Source organism: Salvia hispanica, chromosome 4 (assembly GCF_029641045.1).
Source record: "Salvia hispanica isolate PSC_SH4W2 chromosome 4, Shi_PSC_v1, whole genome shotgun sequence".
NCBI lineage: Eukaryota > Viridiplantae > Streptophyta > Magnoliopsida > Lamiales > Lamiaceae > Salvia > Salvia hispanica.
Window position 1 is genome coordinate 33,440,981 of NC_142695.1, and position 18,451 is coordinate 33,459,431.

Below are 18,451 nucleotides of genomic sequence, written 5' to 3' on the forward strand. Positions count from 1 at the left end.
TTTTAATTTTAAGTAAAGATCTCAATTTCCGAAACGAAAATGAGAAAAGCCATCAGCTTCGAAACCACGCATATAAATACATATCTCGTTGTGGATAAATCTAAACAGTTCAATTCTAAGGTACAGTTCGTAATTTATATGGCTTTCGATAATCTTCTTTTTTTCCGTATTAGCGATTAGGGTTTCGTTTTCGCAAATCCTTTTTCATGTTTTCACATAGGAGGGCACTTGTTTCTTGTTACTCGTATGCTGTAGATTATGTTTGTTTCTTTTGCCCCAATTTAAGTTCAAAATTGTGCTGGGAGGAAGAATCGAAAGGAGGGATTTGGATTTGTTGCACCCTACTCATCATGTTATTGAGAACGTAGATTGAACGACGCCGCTCTATCTAGGGTTTCTGCAATTCGATTTTCTGCGGTTTGATTTTGTGATTATATTTTTTTCTAGGGTTCTTATTTATTTTTTTATTTTCAAAGGGAAGGTTTTTATTCTATGTTCATGTATGGTCAGTTAATTTTTTTTGTCTAAATTTTATGAGTTTACAGATGATTGACAGTGTATTATGCCCTTCTCTGAAATCGTGTATGAATTCGAAGAATTCTGAAATTGATAGAAATATATGATTATGATATGGTTTTGAATTTCATGATATGGCTTTGAGAAAATTGATTCGGAAATTACTTGTATTCGGATTCTTTTGCAGTTTATGATTTATGCATTCGCTTCACTGAATGAGTTTATGGATGTTTTTATTTGATAATATTGGCTCTAGGTAGTAAGCTATTGTGTCCAGCTTGTTGAATGGAATTCAGTTAAACTTTTTGGAAAACTCTAACTACTTATCCGAATTAGCATGTTTTTCACATTGCTATCTATCCTTTTTTTTTTTAATCCCAATGACTTTCGAAACTCTGTAGTTATTTAGGAACGTTATCGAAAACTGTTTTTTCTGCCCAATATTTTCTCAAGAGTCTGAAATTTGTTTCTCTAAACATGTTTTTCTAGTGGAATTGAATGGTAATTCAGCATAATTTTACCCTGCTTATGCACAAGTTGTAGCAGAGTGAAGAAAAAGAAACTTACAGCTTGGATGACAAATTTAAATGCCTCTTTATATTTCGGATCTAAGAGGCACTTTCTGCTATAGCCTACTGCATGATCCAGTTATAGACAACTGAATGTATGCAGTGGTATCATGATTTGCAGTATTTATTAAAGGAATGCTGTTGGAATGCCCTTGTATAGTGGAGACTTATATTATATTGCGCACACACTAAACTATTGGAATGATTGTTAGTCAATCATAGCATTGATATGTTGATGGACTTATTATGTTGTATAGCTGCCATGTATGTCTAATTGGTCTAGCAACTGAACCATATTCTCGTGAAGTTTATTCCTCGAGCAGAAGTTTAACATATGGTTATAATTCTATCTTGGATGCAGTTCATACAATCAACTGAATTCATACAATCAACTGAGTTATGGGTAAGAGGAAGTCTAGTGCGAAGCCACCCCCAAGGAAGAGGATGGACAAACTCGACACTGTCTTCAGCTGTCCCTTCTGTAACCATGGCACCAGTGTGGAATGTCGCATGTGAGCATTTTCTCTTTCAAGTTCTTCTATTGTCATGTTATGTCATTATAAGAAACCATATATATATATATATATGTATATAAATATACTGTGTAAGATGTGCCAAGTATGAATAATACTATCTGATAGAATAATGGATTAATGGTAAAGTTTCAATCTTATGTTGTTTGCTTGTGATTTGTGAATTAAGAAGTCTTGTTGCTTGTTGAACATGGCCCTTTCAGTTGACTCTGTCAATCTTGTATGCATTTGGTTTTTGGGATTTATGTTGTAGATGACATGAGATGATCTTTTTGGCTGATAATGCACTTATATGTATTCCTGGTGTAGTTGTATTGCTCCTATTGTTTGTGCAATGGGAATACTGTAATAGCTACTAGGTGTTGATTCTTCAGTCCCACTTGTTCTGTTTTCTGGAGTAGTTTATTTCTTTTATTCTTCACCGACGCACATACCAAATGCTATACTATCTTTCTGTTTCAGTGATATGAAAAACCTGATTGGCGAGGCTTCTTGCCGGATTTGTGAAGAGAGCTTCAGCACCACCATAACAGGTTTACATTTTGCCCCTCCTGCTGAGAAGTTTGGTTAGCTCTTCGTTCATGTTTATTTTCTGGAAACTTACTTAACCTGGTCTTACTTTATGCAGCTCTAACAGAGGCCATTGACATGTGAGTTAATCAAGAAAGCATTGTATATACTCTTTTGAGCAATTTTACTCCAGTTTCATCACTGTCAAGTTGTTCCGTGTTGTGTTGTGCAGATATAGCGAATGGATTGACGAGTGTGAACGCGTCAACACTGTGGAAGACGAAGATGATGGATAGTTTCTCCTCCTGACTTCAGTTTGTTTGGGACGTTCTTAGCTAATCTTATATGTGCCTGAAGTCAATTGGGAGCTTTTAATGGTGGAGTCTGCTGTATCCTAGACACTATATCTATTGTGTGTATAGTTTAGCAGAAGTGATGCCACCTAATATTAATATCATGTTTTTAATTTGTACCAAAATAAATTACCCAATAGTTTACTCTGTGATCGAAAATTGACGCTGTGCTTAGAAAATCAAAATGAAAATCTCGAATTTTGACCTTTGTCATTTTATGCTAGTATAAACAAATAATTCATCAATTTAAAATATGATTTATGTTCAATTAAGGTGCTCATCTTGTATAGCAAACCTGAACACGAGCACAATAAAAAAAAGAAAAAAAGAAAAGGGAATGCACGCACGCAATTAATAATAATTTACTTCAGTGATGGGGTCAAACTGAAACTACTAAGCCTTTAAACTTGATAAATCTAATTTGTTGTCATTTGTCAGATTAATAAAGACCTGGATAATTTTTTTAACAAATATAGGCACCGGATATGGAACTTTCAACATCCCACTCCAATTTAATCCTTCGGACTATATCAATTTATTTTATATGATCGGAATTTTGGGAATATTTAGTTATGTTCTAGAATAAAAATAATATCAAATTTGCAGTTAATTAATTTACAGTCATTTATAACATGATTCGTTTAGATGATGCTTGGGCTTTGTCGACTAGTCAATAGGAAGATTTGAGATATTATTCAACAATTTTGGTTTAGTAATAACAAGTCCTATCTCACAATCCTTTGTACTTCCTCCGTTTTCAAAATATTGTCTCACTTTAATCCGGCACAAGATTTAAGAAATACTCCCTCCATCCCAGTTTAAGAGTCACATTTTGAATTTTCCATATTTGATCATACTCCCTCCGTCCACAAATAATAGATCTATTGTTGTTCGGCACTGGTTTTAATGTAGAATTGGTAAAGTAAGAGAGATGATAGAAAAAGTAGGTAAAGTAAAAGAGATAGGGAGAAAAAGTGAGTAAAGTAAAAGAGAGGGAAGAAAAAGTGGGAAAAGTGTGAGAGATAAACTTTCCATTTTTAGAAAGTGATCTATTTTTTGTGGACGGAGGGAGTACAATTTTACCCCATTATTCATCAAAATTACATAAAAATGTCATTAGCTACATTAAAATAAACCAAAACAAAAATAAAAAACCAAAAAGTCAAAAAGGGACCCACCTTCAACCAACTCACTTCATTTATTACACACTCCACCATCTCACTTCATTAATTACACACTCCACCAATTTCTTAAAACCTGTGTCATAACTAAATGGCACTCCTAATGTAGGACGGAGGGAGTATAATGAAAAATTGAGTTGAAAAAGTTAGTAGAACGTGAGTCATATTTTTATATATTAGTTTTATAATAAAATGTGAGTAGGAATGAGTTAGTAGAATATGAGGTCCACTACAAAAAATGATAAAAAGTGAAATGAAACAAATTTTGTGGGACAGACGAAAATGGAAAAATGGAACAAACTTTCAGAGACGGAGGGAGTACTATTTTATTAGTAATATAGTATGACCATGTGTAATGATAAAATGTAAACTCTAAATTATGATCTGGACTATTAGGAAATGTCAACAAATGGCAAAATAACATCAACAGAAAATGTCAGCACAACGTCAACACATTGACAACACAATGTCAACCGTTGACACTGTGTTGACACATTCTGTTAATGTATTTTGTCATCTGTTAACATTTTATAATGGTTCGGATCACAGTTTTGAATTTGTACCATATTTAGAGTTTGCATTTGATTACATCTTGTATGACCATAGACTGATTTAATTCAGTAATTAGTTAATGAAAATACTTTAATATTTTAGGAAGACGAAGCTAGGAAATAATCAAAAGAGGGACAAAAATATATAAAGAGAAAATTTTGAAGAATCCAATAAGGAACATTTAGGGAATAAATGGTGTAAATTAACAAAGCGTGCGTATAGATATGTAGTATAATGTAAGGGTGTATTAGGGTCCTCACACCTCTTTAATTTTAATTGTGATTCTACTATTTTTTTTAATATTAAAAAATTTAAAAATAATCGAATCACAATTAAAATTAAATTTAGCTACTAGTTATTTTGATAATTAAATTTATAGATTTAATTTTTGTGATTAATATATTTAATAATTTTATACTTTTTTTATTTTCTAAAAGTTTAAGAAAGAGAAAGATGATTTGGCAAAAAGTGATTGAAAAAGTGAAGTGAGAAATATTGTTTAAGACATTCAAACTATAAGAAAATATACCATATCCAATACTAGATAGAGACAGAAAAAATATTATATCTAGTATCTAGATATCCTATTTTATGAAAGTCCAAAAATACCCTCAAAGCATTAAGACACATTTTTATGGAAAATTGTGATGAATAGTGAAAAGGTGCGACCTATGTGATTACCCCTTAATCCAGAGAGACTACTCATAACGTTTTTAAAATTAAAGGACAACTAGTGTGCAAAACTGAAAGTTGGGACTATTTGCGCAGTTCACAATATAAGAAGTACATTGTGGATTTATTTATGCTAAATGAAAGAAACTAATTAATCAGAATTTCACAATTAAAATCTCAAAGGACAACTAGTGTGCAAAACTCAAAAGTTGGGAACTATTTGCCCGGTTCACGGTATAAGAAATACATTGTGAATCTATGCTAATCAGAATTTCACAAATTCCCTTATATCGGTGGTTTTTCCTTGTTCTAAAATTATTAATTTATTAGTCAAATAAAGCAGGCGGGTTACGAGCACTGGCTTGGACGTTCATCGACTTCTAACTTCTGTATTTCGACGGTAAAAGTTTGAATTGATTGGCGGCGGAATTCCATGGGTCGACCTCCGAGTAACGGCGGTCCCTCCTTCCGCTTTAATCCGGTCGAGGTTTCTCGCTAAACCCTCATTCTCTCTAACAATCGATCTTCAATTTGTTCCTTTCTCCCTTTCTTTTCCAGCTAACTGATTTCATATCACTATTTTGTTGGGATTTATCTTTCAATTTTATCTTAAGCTTCACCAATATGCCTCACTGCTTCCTAATTTTAAAGACTTTAATATAAACAATTCTGTATTCTGGTGGATATATGGTTTGTATTTGCCCAATTTTTGAGGTGTGCTTTGTTAATTGGATTATTTTGTAGCAGTTTTTGGGTAAATTTAGTTAATTCCATAATGTTCATGCTCTTACATTGACAACGTGCACTACGATTTTCTTGAGAGGCCTCTGTTTAGCTGTTTAGCTGAGAAAGAAGACTAATTTGTGGGATGTGTGCTTCATTGAAAACGCATAGAATGTATCTAGCATAGCTTATTGCAATGGTTTTAGGGATATGAAAGACAAATGGTGTTTTTTTTTGGGCTTCATATATGTGACCTAATTGTTTTTATGTCAAAAGGTTGGAGAAATGGAGGCTATTTTGCAAGCTCACAATTATACAGTGCCTTCGCGTGAGATACTTGAGGCTCTTGCTCAACGGTTCAGGTACACTTCTGAGGGCTGAGAATTCAATTTATTAATTGATGCTGACTGCTTTAGTGTCTAAAAACTGAGTTGTTTTATTTTAGTAACTCTGCTGATAGAGCTGGAAAGGTCGAAGTTTCAGGAAAACAGGTAATTTGAATTTTCCCCATGCGTGCACTCACCTGATATCTCTAAGAACCTATAAGTAACTGAGATTAATTATATGCAACAGGTTTGGAATTGGTTCCAAAATAGGAGATATGCTCTGAGAGCAAAGGCCGCTAGGACTTCTGTTCCTGGGGAAGTGAACATGGCGGGTGTGCCTCGGGATGACCAATCTGTAGTAAGAAATGTGCCGCAGGCTCCTCAACCTCAGGTCTCTCAGCCGCTACCTGCTCCCACAAGTAATATCCAGTTCATATCATTTTCAATATGTGATTTTAGTAGATTAACTTTTCAAGTATTTTTTCATTTATCTCCTTGTAAATGCTGCTAATTGGTATCGTCTTTCTTTCCAGATATGGCAAGAAGTATGCCTCAGTTTCCTCAACCTCTTCCTGCTCAATCAGGTAAATTGCCAAAGTTCTGAGTTGCTCCTCTCGTTCTTTCCTCAGCATTTCTAACATTTTAGTGTCCTCAGTTCGAATATTAGTCAATCGCAGCTTTGAGTTCAGTGTAATTATTAATTAATTTCCAGAGATGAGAACATGACAATGTTTATGATGTTAATACTCCCATTGGACAGTGTCCATTTTGTAAAGTGCTTTAACACTGACACATATGCATGCGTGTGTTTGTGTGTATATTCCCTCATACTTTCCTCTCCTATCTTCATTAAGAGTTCTCAGTAGAATTTTTGGACATATGAATGCAAATACTTGCACTCATAATTTTCTCTGGAGATCTCAAGTTTGTAGATGTTTCTGTGGGTAGGTAGGAGATCTCAAGTTTGTGGATATCTTCATTAAGAGTTTGTGGATTATTATACGTACACATTAGCATGCTTTGGTGCTCAAGAGATCGTCAGTTACTTATGTGGTTTCTAAGTTCTTTATGCATTACTAGTATTATTTGTTCACATAGATCTACTGCATGCTGACTATCTAAACTAATTTGGTTTTGTGCAATGAAAAAAGAATGAAATGAAATCAGCAGTTTACAGTTGTAAAATCATTTATCTATTCAAAAGGGATTCCTGTAGCCAGCACACTACATTATCTTAGTGAAGTTCTCTGAAGTACTTCAAAAGTCTGAGAAGATTCAAATTTCATGTCTCTTTTTCTCTGTTCTTTCCTTTTTCGGGCACCAATATTGAATATTTCATGTTGTGACCTGTCTGCAATTTAGCACAAAATGCCAGCAGGAGTGTGTCAGAGAATTCTTTGATGGAGTTTGAAGCTAAATCTGCCAGAGATGGCGCATGGTTAGACTTTAGAAGCATTGCCTACTGAAATATCAAAATTTCTAATTTTGAGGAGTAATACAACTGGTTCCTGTTAATGAACCACAGATATATGCTACATCTTGCAGGTATGATGTTGCATCTTTCTTATCACACAGATCATTAGAGAGTGGAGATCCGGTAATTGTTTATGCTTATCACTCTTTTTGAGTTCTATTTTCAATTTTTAGTTAGGTGTTACTGGATTTATGGCTATTCTTTGAGGTAAGGCCAGAAATATATCAGTTTTAGCTTGCTCTGTAATCGATCGATTAACTTCTTTTTTACCCTTCCATTAGGGAATGGTCTGTCTCTTGTCAGCATTTGAATGCTCGGTAACCCAATTTCTTTCTTCTGTGCCCCTCCTTTTCCCATTCCCCCACCCCAGCATAGCGCTTCGCTTCTGTCTTCAATGGATCCCATAGTCCAACCAACTACTCCATCAACATTTTTTGCCTCAACCATGATTTGCAATTTGTGCTGCGTAGTCCGAGACAAATACTTTCACCACTGACATGGATGAATCCATTATCCTACAAATTTTAGGATTGTAATCAGAATACGAAATTTTTTCATAAAAGTAAGGCCTATTATGAAATTAAACAAAGCTCTAAGCCAAAATCTTCACCACACTCATGTTTGTGTTTATTTTTTGGGTGGGGGTTGTTGGTGTCTTTGACCTTTGGCTCAGCTTGATGTGCTCTGAATTCTTAGTAAGCTTGGATTGATAATGGACCTGCGAGGGCATGAGACATTAATAGTCATTGCAGCACTTTTAATTATGATTAATTAAGTTGGCCATCTGTCCAGAGCCTTTGTCCTAGCGGCAAGGAGCTTAGACATTAATGTATGAGGTGCCGAGTTCGAGCCCTCTTGACATCAGTTGTAATTTCCTCATTTCTTTAAAAGTGGATTGTAGAGTTTCTGAAAAAGATAAAATTACTAATTAAGTTGGCCATCTCAGGAAGCTATGGTTCGTTTTGCTGGTTTCGGACAAGAAGAGGATGAGTGGGTCAATATTCGCAAGCACATCAGACAACGGTCACTTCCGTGTGAATCATTAGAATGTGTAGCAGTTCTTCCGGGAGATTTGATACTGTGCTTTCAGGTGCTTCTTATTGGCTGTAGCAGCAATTAATCAGACCCGAGAGAACTAGGAGATTGATCTGTTCGTCTCTTCTTCATTTTCAGGAAGGCAAGGAGCAAGCCTTATATTTTGATGCTCATGTTCTAGATGCGCAAAGGCGGAGGCATGACGTAAGAGGCTGTCGTTGCAGGTTTCTGGTGCGATATGATCACGACCAATCTGAGGTACAACGTCTTACTCACCCTTGTTGAAATTTACAGGCAGATCATACTGAGTCTTGCGCCAACTTTCATATACTGCAGGAAATAGTTCCCCTCAGGAAGATATGCCGTCGGCCTGAAACAGATCACAGGCTACAGCAACTTCATGCAATGCCATTAAATGTGAATCAACAGAAAACTGCTATCGAAGCTCAAGCAGGGAATGCTTTGAAGCCTGATGCTGCTGACGGTGCGTTACAGAAACAGCAACCCAAGCAGGATGAGCGCGCCAATACTTCATTGTCAGTGGTGACACCTACTACTACCGTTCCTCCCCCCTCCGAGTCTAAGTTACCACCGTCTAAGGCTACCAGTGCTGGAAATGCAAATCCTGATGCAAATACTGTTGCAGTGATCACAGCCGGTGGTGGTGGTGGTGGTGCTGCTGCTGCGGTGCCAAGTTTGCCACAGGCGTAGAATATTAGTATAATTGGGGTTTATTTGTCATTATCAAGTTGGCATTTCTGTCGTCGTTTGAGTTTGAGTTTCTCTGTTGTAGTAATGTGAATGATGATAACTACATCTATTATTTCTGGTGTTATATTACCAGTGGACTTACTCATATTTTTATTTGCACGACTTTTTTTAGATGTTATACAGATAATATGATAGTTTAATTTAGAGTCAATTTTGGTCCTAAACATAGGATCAAAATACGAACATTCACTTTTTGAAAACGGGTTTATAACATATGAAATCCTCGTCGAGTCGGTCCTTTTTTTACGGTTCCGTCAATTTGTGACGATCAACTCTCGACTAGCGAATTTTTGACCCGATTAGCAGATTTTCATTATAGCAGAAAACGTACAACATAATAAACGTTAAACTAGTCCATCATATTCATAATCAAGATCAAATAGGTCCTGAACATTATACTATTGAATTCAAGGCCAGAGCCGCCGAATGATGTCAAAAGAACCCTTGTCGATTTCAGAAAAATTGAATGATGGAGCTCGGTTGGAAGAACTAGGGTTTATCGTCGTCCGCCTTGCGTCGTCTTCTTCCTGGGGGACTTCGTCGACGGGCTCGACTTTTGGAATTGGAGAAAGCTCGACTTCCACGTCGGAACTAGGGTTTGCCGACGGACCTTCTTCCATTTGCTTAGGAGGAGGAGAATGGTATCCGTCAAAATCGGGCTCCGACCACCCACTTTCACTTTGATTTTCAGGTGGATGGCAGTTGGACGTCCTCATCCTTGAATATGCCGCTTTGACGTTGACAAGTCCGCCGCTGGAGCAGAAGTAAGGGTTCGCCGACTCCCAACTTATGGCGTTCTCGATTGGAATCGGAATTAGGGATTGTGTGGAGAACGACCAAAAGAGAGAGTCGGGGAGTCGATTGGTTTATGATTTTGGAGTGTAGAACGACCTCTTTTGATGTTGTTTAGGGATGGAAAAAGAATTATAAAAGATATAGAATACAAATTTTATTAGCAAAATCATTAGAAAATAATTAGGTGACTAATAATTCCGGATAAAGCCTAATCGGGATAAAAATTCGCTAATTGACGGTTGATCGTAAAAAATTGACTGAACCGTTAAAAAAAGACCGAACCGACAAGGAATTCATTTTTTATGGAGTCGTTTTTTAAAAAGTAAATGTTTTGGACCAAATTCGTATTTTAGCCATATATTTAGGACAAAAATTGACATGGTATATGAAAAGAATAGTAGTATTATTTAGTTATTACTCAATAATTGTCTACGTCTTAGAGTTATAAGATTTAATTTTATAAAACAAATATAATACATATTTAATTCGGATACAGTATAATCTATTAATTTTACTGACCGAAATGCCCCTAACAAAAGCTGAGAGAAGAAAAACTATCCTCAAGTCAAGGAGACAGCTTGATTACATTAATCCGAAATTATAATTTGATTTAACTGACATTTGTGTCGCCGCTCCAAATAATAATCTTTTTATTTTATTTGAGAGGATGGGTGAAGAATAAGAAGCCACAGTTTCGATAATTTTGCGGTTAAAATGGCGTCTACGATGCTATAAAATGCAAAACCCTTCGGCCGATCATTTCATTTCCCTAAAGTTGGTAACGAAATCTCGTTAATATCTATCACTGAATCCCTAAAATTGATGTGAAATTAGCATTCTTCCCAGACATGTCTACTCCTGATTTGTAATCAAAGTCGCATTCGAGTAAAATCAATCATGCGGTGGCTATTGCGGCGGAGCAGCGACGTTGCGCTGATCGGCGGAACGTCAAAATTAGGGTTTAATGAGTTCCGAAGAACGGTGGTTTCGACCTGTAGAGCGGTGCTGGTGCCGCGGTTCGGTGGGGCGGAGGTACTGGAGCTCCGGGAGGATGTGATAGTTCCTGATCTCAAGCCGAATGAGGTCCTCGTCCGCGCTCGCGCAGTTTCCGTCAATCCGCTCGACTGTAGAGTTAGTTCTGCACTCCTTGCTATTTGCATGCAAATTTTATGCAATGCTTTCTGTTTTGTTTGTGTATTTCTCTGGTGAAAATCAATGTGCTCGGATATATCGGAATGTTCATCGGAGATCTGTTGGTTGTTGGTGCTTGCTTCTGTAGGTTTTCGGAATTTAATGTTGAAGCTGTTAATTGTAAATAATTAGGTCGACTGCTGAACCTCTTTAAGGAATGTAGTTTTTGATTAATTGCAGTCTACATACATGTATTGAATGTCATTTTGTTAGCTGAAATAGAACAGTTCGTGAAATGATTCTGTATGAAAAACTGGAACAGTGAAATATTGCTCAAAGTAATTCACAATAACAGTTGAGGAAATTGAGAGAGTTTATCCCCAAATTAGCCATTTAATGAGGTTCTTCTCTAGTAAAGTCAATTATCTCTGAAGTTATAAATCACCGTGTAGACTCATCTCATTGGACTTGAACACATAATGTCGGAGCAACTATAAGAGCATAATTTTATCACATGGATAAAATAAACTATGTTATAGTAATAGTTTCATATACTGATCAGTTTTTGCCTTTTCATTTAGTTAAAAACAAACTTATTAGACTGTAACTAAAATTTGGTCCATTATTTAATTTTGATTCTGAAATCTGTTTTCTCATAACTATAAGGTGTAGCTAAGCATTTGAACTTAATGCTTTTCAGATTCGTGCGGGCTATGGCCGTTCACTGTATGAATCACTTCTTCCACTGATAATAGGCCGTGATGTTAGTGGTGAGATTGCAGCTGTTGGCAATTCGGTACGGTCACTCAGAGTTGGGCAGGAAGTGTTTGGTGCTCTTCATCCTACGGCAGTGAGGGGAACTTATGCTGATTATGCTATTCTTGCAGAAGATGAACTTACCCCAAAGCCAGAAACAATTTCACATGTGGTAGGTATATAAATTAACATGCAGCTTCGGAACTATCAATTGTGAAAATTGCCTATCTTTCTCTCTGTCGCTTTCATCACAGATACTCAAATTCTTGGAATCATAATAGAAGAAAGTTCATAACATTTTATAAGATCTTCTCTTGTAAGAGTTCTTTATATTTATGCTGCTTGTGAGGCCAGCACTACATTTTCTCTTTCTGTCAGTTGCTGAGTTTTGTCCTTTTAATTCCTGGTTGGCCCTTAGTACTCAGTCTTGCAATTTCCATGAGCTGAACAATACTAAAACTCTTAATGTTCTTTTAATTGACAGGAAGCTAGTGCTATTCCTTTCGCTGCCCTGACTGCTTGGCGTGCACTGAGAAGTATAGCAAGAATAAAGCAGGGGTATGTTAGTGCATATACTGTTCAAGATTTTCTACTTCCACAATTCATTCAATTTGTGGAATATATGGTTGCTTCTCTCATTATGTCAAGTTAATGATTTAACAAGCATCAGAAAAAGCTTGTAGTTCAGCTTGGCATGGTTTTACATTATGGCTCAATCAATTTTATGTTTGAGAACGGGGTATAGAATTGATGTTATTGTCACTTTAAGAACTTCTTGTATTTAGTTTAGTCTGATTCCTGGAATGGGTGTGCACTATCCAATCTCTTAAATCACAATTGAAGTCTTTCATGCTAGTTTGTTTAAGTATAATGATAATGTACTTGTTATGCTTTGCTTTTTAGTATTACTCCATTTAATAAGAACCTTTGATATTTGCTATCATAAATGATCTTGTGATGTGCGGCGTGATCATGTTGAGCAATTGTTAGTAGGCAAGTTAGTGGATCTGAACATGAAAATGAACGTGGTATTAGTCCTCTTTTCACTATCTTAGTTACTTTGTTGCAGGCAAAGAGTGTTAGTGGTGGGCGGAGGTGGAGCTGTGGGCTTTTCTGCAATTCAGCTAGCAGTGGCTGCAGGATGTCATGTCTCCACAACTTGTGGAGGGGAAAGTATAGAGCATATATTGGCTGCTGGTGCTGAGCAAGCTGTTGATTTTACCACTGAGGTGATGGGTTTGATCTTTATACATAGTCTAAGACATATAGGGAATTGCTGGTTAGGTTGTCTATCTTGACTAATGATGCCTTGTTAATTTATCATATGCTTTAAATTTCCAGGGCCATGAACAATCAATAAAGGGTTATTTTGATGCTGTACTGGACACAGTCGGCATACCCGAGACAGAAAAAATGGGTATTAACCTTTTGAAGAGAGGAGGGCATTACATGACATTGCAGGTAGGAGATGCTAACCATCTTGCCTGAAAGGAATGCTGATCCTTTGTTTTTTAAATGAAATGATAAATAGGTTTGGCTATTTTTGATAGGGAGAGGCTGCGTCTTATGCTGATACCTACGGACTAACAGTGGGCCTTGCTATGGCGACAACAGTTCTAATGAAGAAGCAAATCCAGTGTCGCATTTCTCATGGAATAGGTGTGACAATCACTACTTCTCTCTATTTGACTAGTTAATACTACTCCTATAAATTAAAAAATGCATTTCCCAGTGTAGTTACTCTTGCTATTGAATAGCTTATGTCTCTGCTTGATTTTAGTTGTTGCATTTGAATTGAGTGAGATTCAAATGCATGCTAAGGACAAAGGTGATTGTGGCTTTTGAAAATTTAAGGCAAATTCTATTTGAGAAACTTAATTATTGGCGAAAGTAATATTAGCCAATAAATTAATTTGCAATAGGAATATATAACTATTTATTTGGCCAAATTAAATTGATACACACACATACATGTATTGAAAATTTCAATCATGGTGTCTGCCAACTTCCCAACTTGTCTTGAATCTTAACATGCTTATTGCTGGTTTCTTATTCTCTTTTCATTAGCATTGTTGCTGATGTCCATCTAAACTTTATGTCTGATCATCTGCACATAATAATAGTAATAGATTCTTGTAGATATTTTTATTGGCATCCATATAAGGGATATGATAGGAAAATCTAATATCTAGAAGGTCTGGACTTGGCTTTACGAAATCTTAACTGAAAGAATCTTGAATGATATCCCACTAATACCGGCTTATATACGTTTCAGACTATCAATGGGCCTATATGAGGGCTGATGCTGAAGGTTTAGATGAAATTAGGCGGCTATCTGCAAGTGGCAAGCTAAAGGTACCCGTAGAAAAGACATATCCATTCACACAGGTGAGAGAGGCCCATGAGGGAAAGGATAAGAGGATCGTTACTGGGAAAGTTGTTCTAGAACTCAATTAGCTGAGACATACCATGCCAACAAGCCTGATATTCCCTTCCTTAACGTGGCGGGCAATCTATTATTCATCAGTTGCACAAAGATTACAGGAAGTTGGAAATCTCAATCTGTACATCTCTCAGCTGTAGCTTTCATGTTTGATCGTAGAGAATGAATAAAATGCAATATGAGTGGTAACGAGTAAGGTTTTGGCACCCCCTCTCCCCCCTTTCAAATGCAGTTTGAGTATAATAGTCACCAAGTGAGAATAAAGTGATAGACAAGTGTGTCTCTTAAAATGTTTTTGATGCTCAAATTTGAGTATGGGAGTGGCATGCTTTCATTAGGCAATTTTGGCCCCGATACATTCTGGCAGAGTTGTTCTGGTGTTGTATTTGACTAACAAATGCTTCCCGAGACTTGTTCTTGAATGAGAGTATATCAAAGGACCAAAACTTAACCTACAAAAAGTTCAGCACTGGATAGAAAAAGATACTCCATGAGAAAGGGTAATGAAAGAAGAATCTCTTTGGAACCTTGGACCTTCTTCAGAATAATAAAAACCTCCATTGTTACTTTCACTAAAGCAACTCACCTACAACGACTCTACTTACCTCTAGCAACACAAAACTAGCAAGCACAACTTAACTCAAGTAACAACAATCACTCAAGCAACGAAAATAAATTGGAATTCAACAACTCTTCATTCTAAAGAAGAGAGAACACCTAATTATGTCAATTAGCAAGTTTCAAAGAAACACTTGAGTCAATATTTAAAATAAAAATAAATCATGAATTAATAGCTTTGTTAATTATTTAACTGATCCAATTTTTAAAACATGAGTGAACATCATAATTGGTTCCTATAAAATGGGATTTGCACCTTTTACGGCATTAAAAAAAATAAAAATAAAAATCACATTTTGGAATATGGGGAAAGAAAAATCATGCCTCGGGCGCCTTAGTTGACCATTTTGCGCATGAGACCTTGAAGGGCATCAAAGTCATTTAGCTCACTTTCTGATGAACCCTTTTAATACCGTTAATACTTGATTTACCTTCTTGATTGACTATGAAGCTGGTGTCATGTACTAATATAGTAATATTACATGTTAAATTCACGCATATGGTGTGTATAGTGTAAATAGAGGTGCGTTATATTATTAGCTCTGCTAACTAATTAATGCAGTGTATTAAAAATATGAATACATGATATTAAAATGTGCTAACTCATCAATGCAGTATGTTAAAAATGTCATCGTGTTGATATTTTTAATATACTGCATTGATGAGTTAGCAGAGTTAGCAATTGATCACAACTCAATGTAAATATAAGTATACGTAATTAGCTGTTTCTAATTCTCCATATCTCTCATATACTATAGTGCATGTGATGTTCATTTTTATTATTTTTAAGAAATTCTACAATATTTTTCTTTAATAAAATGGAAATTCGATGTTTTTAAATAAAAAGGTAATGGACTTGTTCTGACATACACGATATAATAAAAATATGCATAATCTGAATCTCCATATCATGGGGAAAAATTGGGTTATGGTTATGAATACCCAATATTCGATCATAATGAGTATATGCATGGTCAAAAGAAATAAGTTGTCCTAATTAATGTCTTTAATTTGTGTATTCAAATAGCGATACATAGTCAACAAACATAAAACATATTGTCGTTATGTTCCGTTTCAATTCATAACGTTTTTTTCCCTCTTAACGAATTGATTTATGACTTTATATATGGAGCATTAATTGTTTCCATCAATTCCATTTCCTTTTTATATTTATGCACGTTGTTTTTTCATCAAATACAGAAATAGAAAATATAATTTCTTAAAGGCCATATTGTGCTCTTTATAACGAATGTCATTCTAAGTTTTATGTATATTTGATTTGATTTGATTCGGTATCCAAAATTTTATACTACTACAAGTATAGTTCTATATGTTCGAAAATTACTATAATGATTGCTTTCCTCAAACAGAAAGGTCTTAGATTTTAAATTTTAAATTTTAATTTTCCTTAATTATTTTGAAATTAATTCTTTTGCATCGAATACATTCATTTAATATGTAAAAATCTGAAAACTTGACTTCATAGGGTCGAGAGAAGACTGAAAATATTGATCCCAAAAAATGTTTTTATTGGAGATATTCATAAGAATTAAAACAAGAACCACAATTTCAATCAAAACACAAAAAAGAGACATAATGTGTATAGAAAGCATAGTCTGAAAACTAAATTAAACTGAATCACAAACAAATCTTGGCAATAAAAATATCCCAAAATATTGTTCCTATGTAAACACCCTAAAAATTTAAGAGCCCCAAACCCACACTTAAAACACATGAAGTGAAGAAAACAGAAGCAGTGCACGGTGGAGCCGCCAACGACCTCGGCGGCGGTTTAACGAGCGGCGGCGTCAGAGGGCCATCAGGCGCTCCAGGCGCAGGAGCTTCTGGCGATGGCGATGGCGATGGCAGGGATGGTGAGGTCCTGATGGCTAAAACGACGACTATGAGTTTCTGCCCCTGATCGCAACGAGCCTTGTTTCCGGTGATGAAGTAGAACGGGCCCGACCGGTCCAATCTGAACTCGGAATCCCCGTCCTCCAGTTTCACCACCGGATTCGCGACGCTGCAGCTCTCGTAAGCTTCCTTGTTCACTACTAACACAGAATCCCTTCCGCTCTTGTATTTGAACACTGCCATAAACCAAACAGTTAATACTGTAGATAAGACATGGTTCCACTAAGTCGATGGGTGACAAAAATGAGAGTTTTCAAATATACCATATTATATTGAATGTAAAATGCCTCGTATTTGAACACTGCCATTAACCAAACAATTACAGTACTACTACAGACAAGACACGATCATCACTAAGTCGATGTATGACAAAAATGAGCGGTTTTCAAAAAATATTGTATTGAATGTACACTGCCTTGTATTTGAACACTGCAATAAACCAAACAGTTACTACTATAGAAAAGACATGATCATCACGAAGTCGATATGTGACAAAATTGAGGATTTTCAAAAATATATTGTTTTGAATGTAATATGCCTTGTATTTTGAACATTGCCATTAGCCAAACAATTACAATAATACTGTAGATAAAACATGATCATCAGTAAGTCGATGTGTGACAAAAATGAGAGTTTTCAAAAATATATTGTAAAAAGGAAAGACTGACGGAGGGTGTCATTGACTTGGAAGCGCAAGCGGGTGGCCCAGTGGTGGTAGCTTTCCGAAGGGTTGAGGACCCATCCATCTCGGCCTCCGACTAACAACTGGTAGGAATGCGACGAATTTACTAAGAAACAAAGCAACACCGTACATGCAACCCAATTTCTATTACCCATGCTGGATTTTGAGAAGAAGAAGAACAACAACAAGAAGATGCACCCCAATCCCTCAATTTATATAAAGGGGGATTAATTGAGATATTGAGTCTTGGGTAGTAACGTTGATTTAATACCGTATTTAATTATATGCTTTTATAGCCTCAAATGGAATGGTGTGGATCCTCTGTTGTTCTGAAAAATACAAAACGACTGCAAATTACTTACGTTAGTGGGACAAATTTATTTATTCTTGCTTTGCCAGTTTTAATCATTTTCCTTTGCTTCTTTTTCCACTGTTTTTGCCTTTTTCATTCTTTCTGTTTTTGCCTTTTTCATTCTTTCTGTAACTTCTATATTATCTATACATCCAATCATATCTCGTGCCTCATCTCTTATTGAACAATATTGGTTTAAATAAAAAATTGTTTTACACTTTATTTTCTCTCTGCATAAAGAATTAAAGATGATCAAATTTGTTCTATTAATTGTCACCTGTACAATCTCAGATTCTCAAGTCGGTGATCTTAATAATTATTTTTTTATATTTAATAATTTGTGAACTTTGCAAGATTTATCATGTTAGACACTCCCCCTTTCCACAATAGGAGTTACTGTCATTGTGGCCAGTGTTCTAAAAAAATTAAAGAATTGTGGGTTGAAAAAGTTAGTGGAATATGATGCCTACTTTTTATATTGATTTTATAATAAAATATGAGTGAAGTGAGTTAGTAGAATGTGAGACCTACTTACATTTATGATA

The 18,451-nt window shown here is 35.7% G+C and overlaps 3 protein-coding genes and 1 pseudogene across 5 annotated transcripts; 3 read left to right on the top strand and 1 right to left on the bottom strand.

Annotated features, from left to right (window-relative positions):
* Nucleotides 1–2,694, top strand: LOC125197490 (transcription elongation factor-like protein). 3 transcript variants are annotated; one of them, XM_048096244.2, is made up of 5 exons: nucleotides 1–120; nucleotides 1,447–1,597; nucleotides 2,081–2,151; nucleotides 2,247–2,268; nucleotides 2,361–2,694. In XM_048096244.2, exons 2-5 carry the CDS (start codon nucleotides 1,485–1,487, stop codon nucleotides 2,422–2,424), a joined length of 270 nt encoding a protein of 89 aa, XP_047952201.1. In that variant the 5' UTR covers nucleotides 1–120; nucleotides 1,447–1,484; the 3' UTR covers nucleotides 2,425–2,694. The 3 variants fall into 3 exon arrangements, with proteins under 3 accessions (XP_047952201.1, XP_047952202.1, XP_047952200.1); XM_048096243.2 differs by lacking the exon at nucleotides 1–120 and adding an exon at nucleotides 173–417; XM_048096245.2 differs by lacking the exons at nucleotides 1–120; nucleotides 2,247–2,268 and adding an exon at nucleotides 154–417.
* Nucleotides 2,695–5,161: 2,467 nt separating this feature from the next.
* SHH2 (DNA-BINDING TRANSCRIPTION FACTOR 2) lies at nucleotides 5,162–9,308 on the top strand. The gene is made up of 10 exons (XM_048089000.2): nucleotides 5,162–5,373; nucleotides 5,886–5,971; nucleotides 6,055–6,100; nucleotides 6,183–6,354; nucleotides 6,469–6,519; nucleotides 7,298–7,373; nucleotides 7,481–7,532; nucleotides 8,356–8,499; nucleotides 8,583–8,702; nucleotides 8,781–9,308. The coding sequence occupies exons 1-10, from the start codon at nucleotides 5,320–5,322 to the stop codon at nucleotides 9,153–9,155; spliced, it is 1,176 nt and encodes a 391-aa protein (XP_047944957.1). The 5' UTR covers nucleotides 5,162–5,319; the 3' UTR covers nucleotides 9,156–9,308.
* Nucleotides 9,309–10,671: 1,363 nt separating this feature from the next.
* LOC125196931 (GroES-like zinc-binding alcohol dehydrogenase family protein) lies at nucleotides 10,672–14,698 on the top strand. Its single transcript, XM_048095597.2, has 7 exons — nucleotides 10,672–11,141; nucleotides 11,842–12,069; nucleotides 12,382–12,455; nucleotides 12,967–13,126; nucleotides 13,239–13,358; nucleotides 13,448–13,556; nucleotides 14,173–14,698. The coding sequence occupies exons 1-7, from the start codon at nucleotides 10,908–10,910 to the stop codon at nucleotides 14,352–14,354; spliced, it is 1,107 nt and encodes a 368-aa protein (XP_047951554.1). The 5' UTR covers nucleotides 10,672–10,907; the 3' UTR covers nucleotides 14,355–14,698.
* Nucleotides 14,699–16,653: 1,955 nt separating this feature from the next.
* LOC125195016 (early nodulin-like protein 14 pseudogene) lies at nucleotides 16,654–17,709 on the bottom strand (annotated as a pseudogene).
* Between the last annotated feature and the right edge of the window lie 742 nt (nucleotides 17,710–18,451).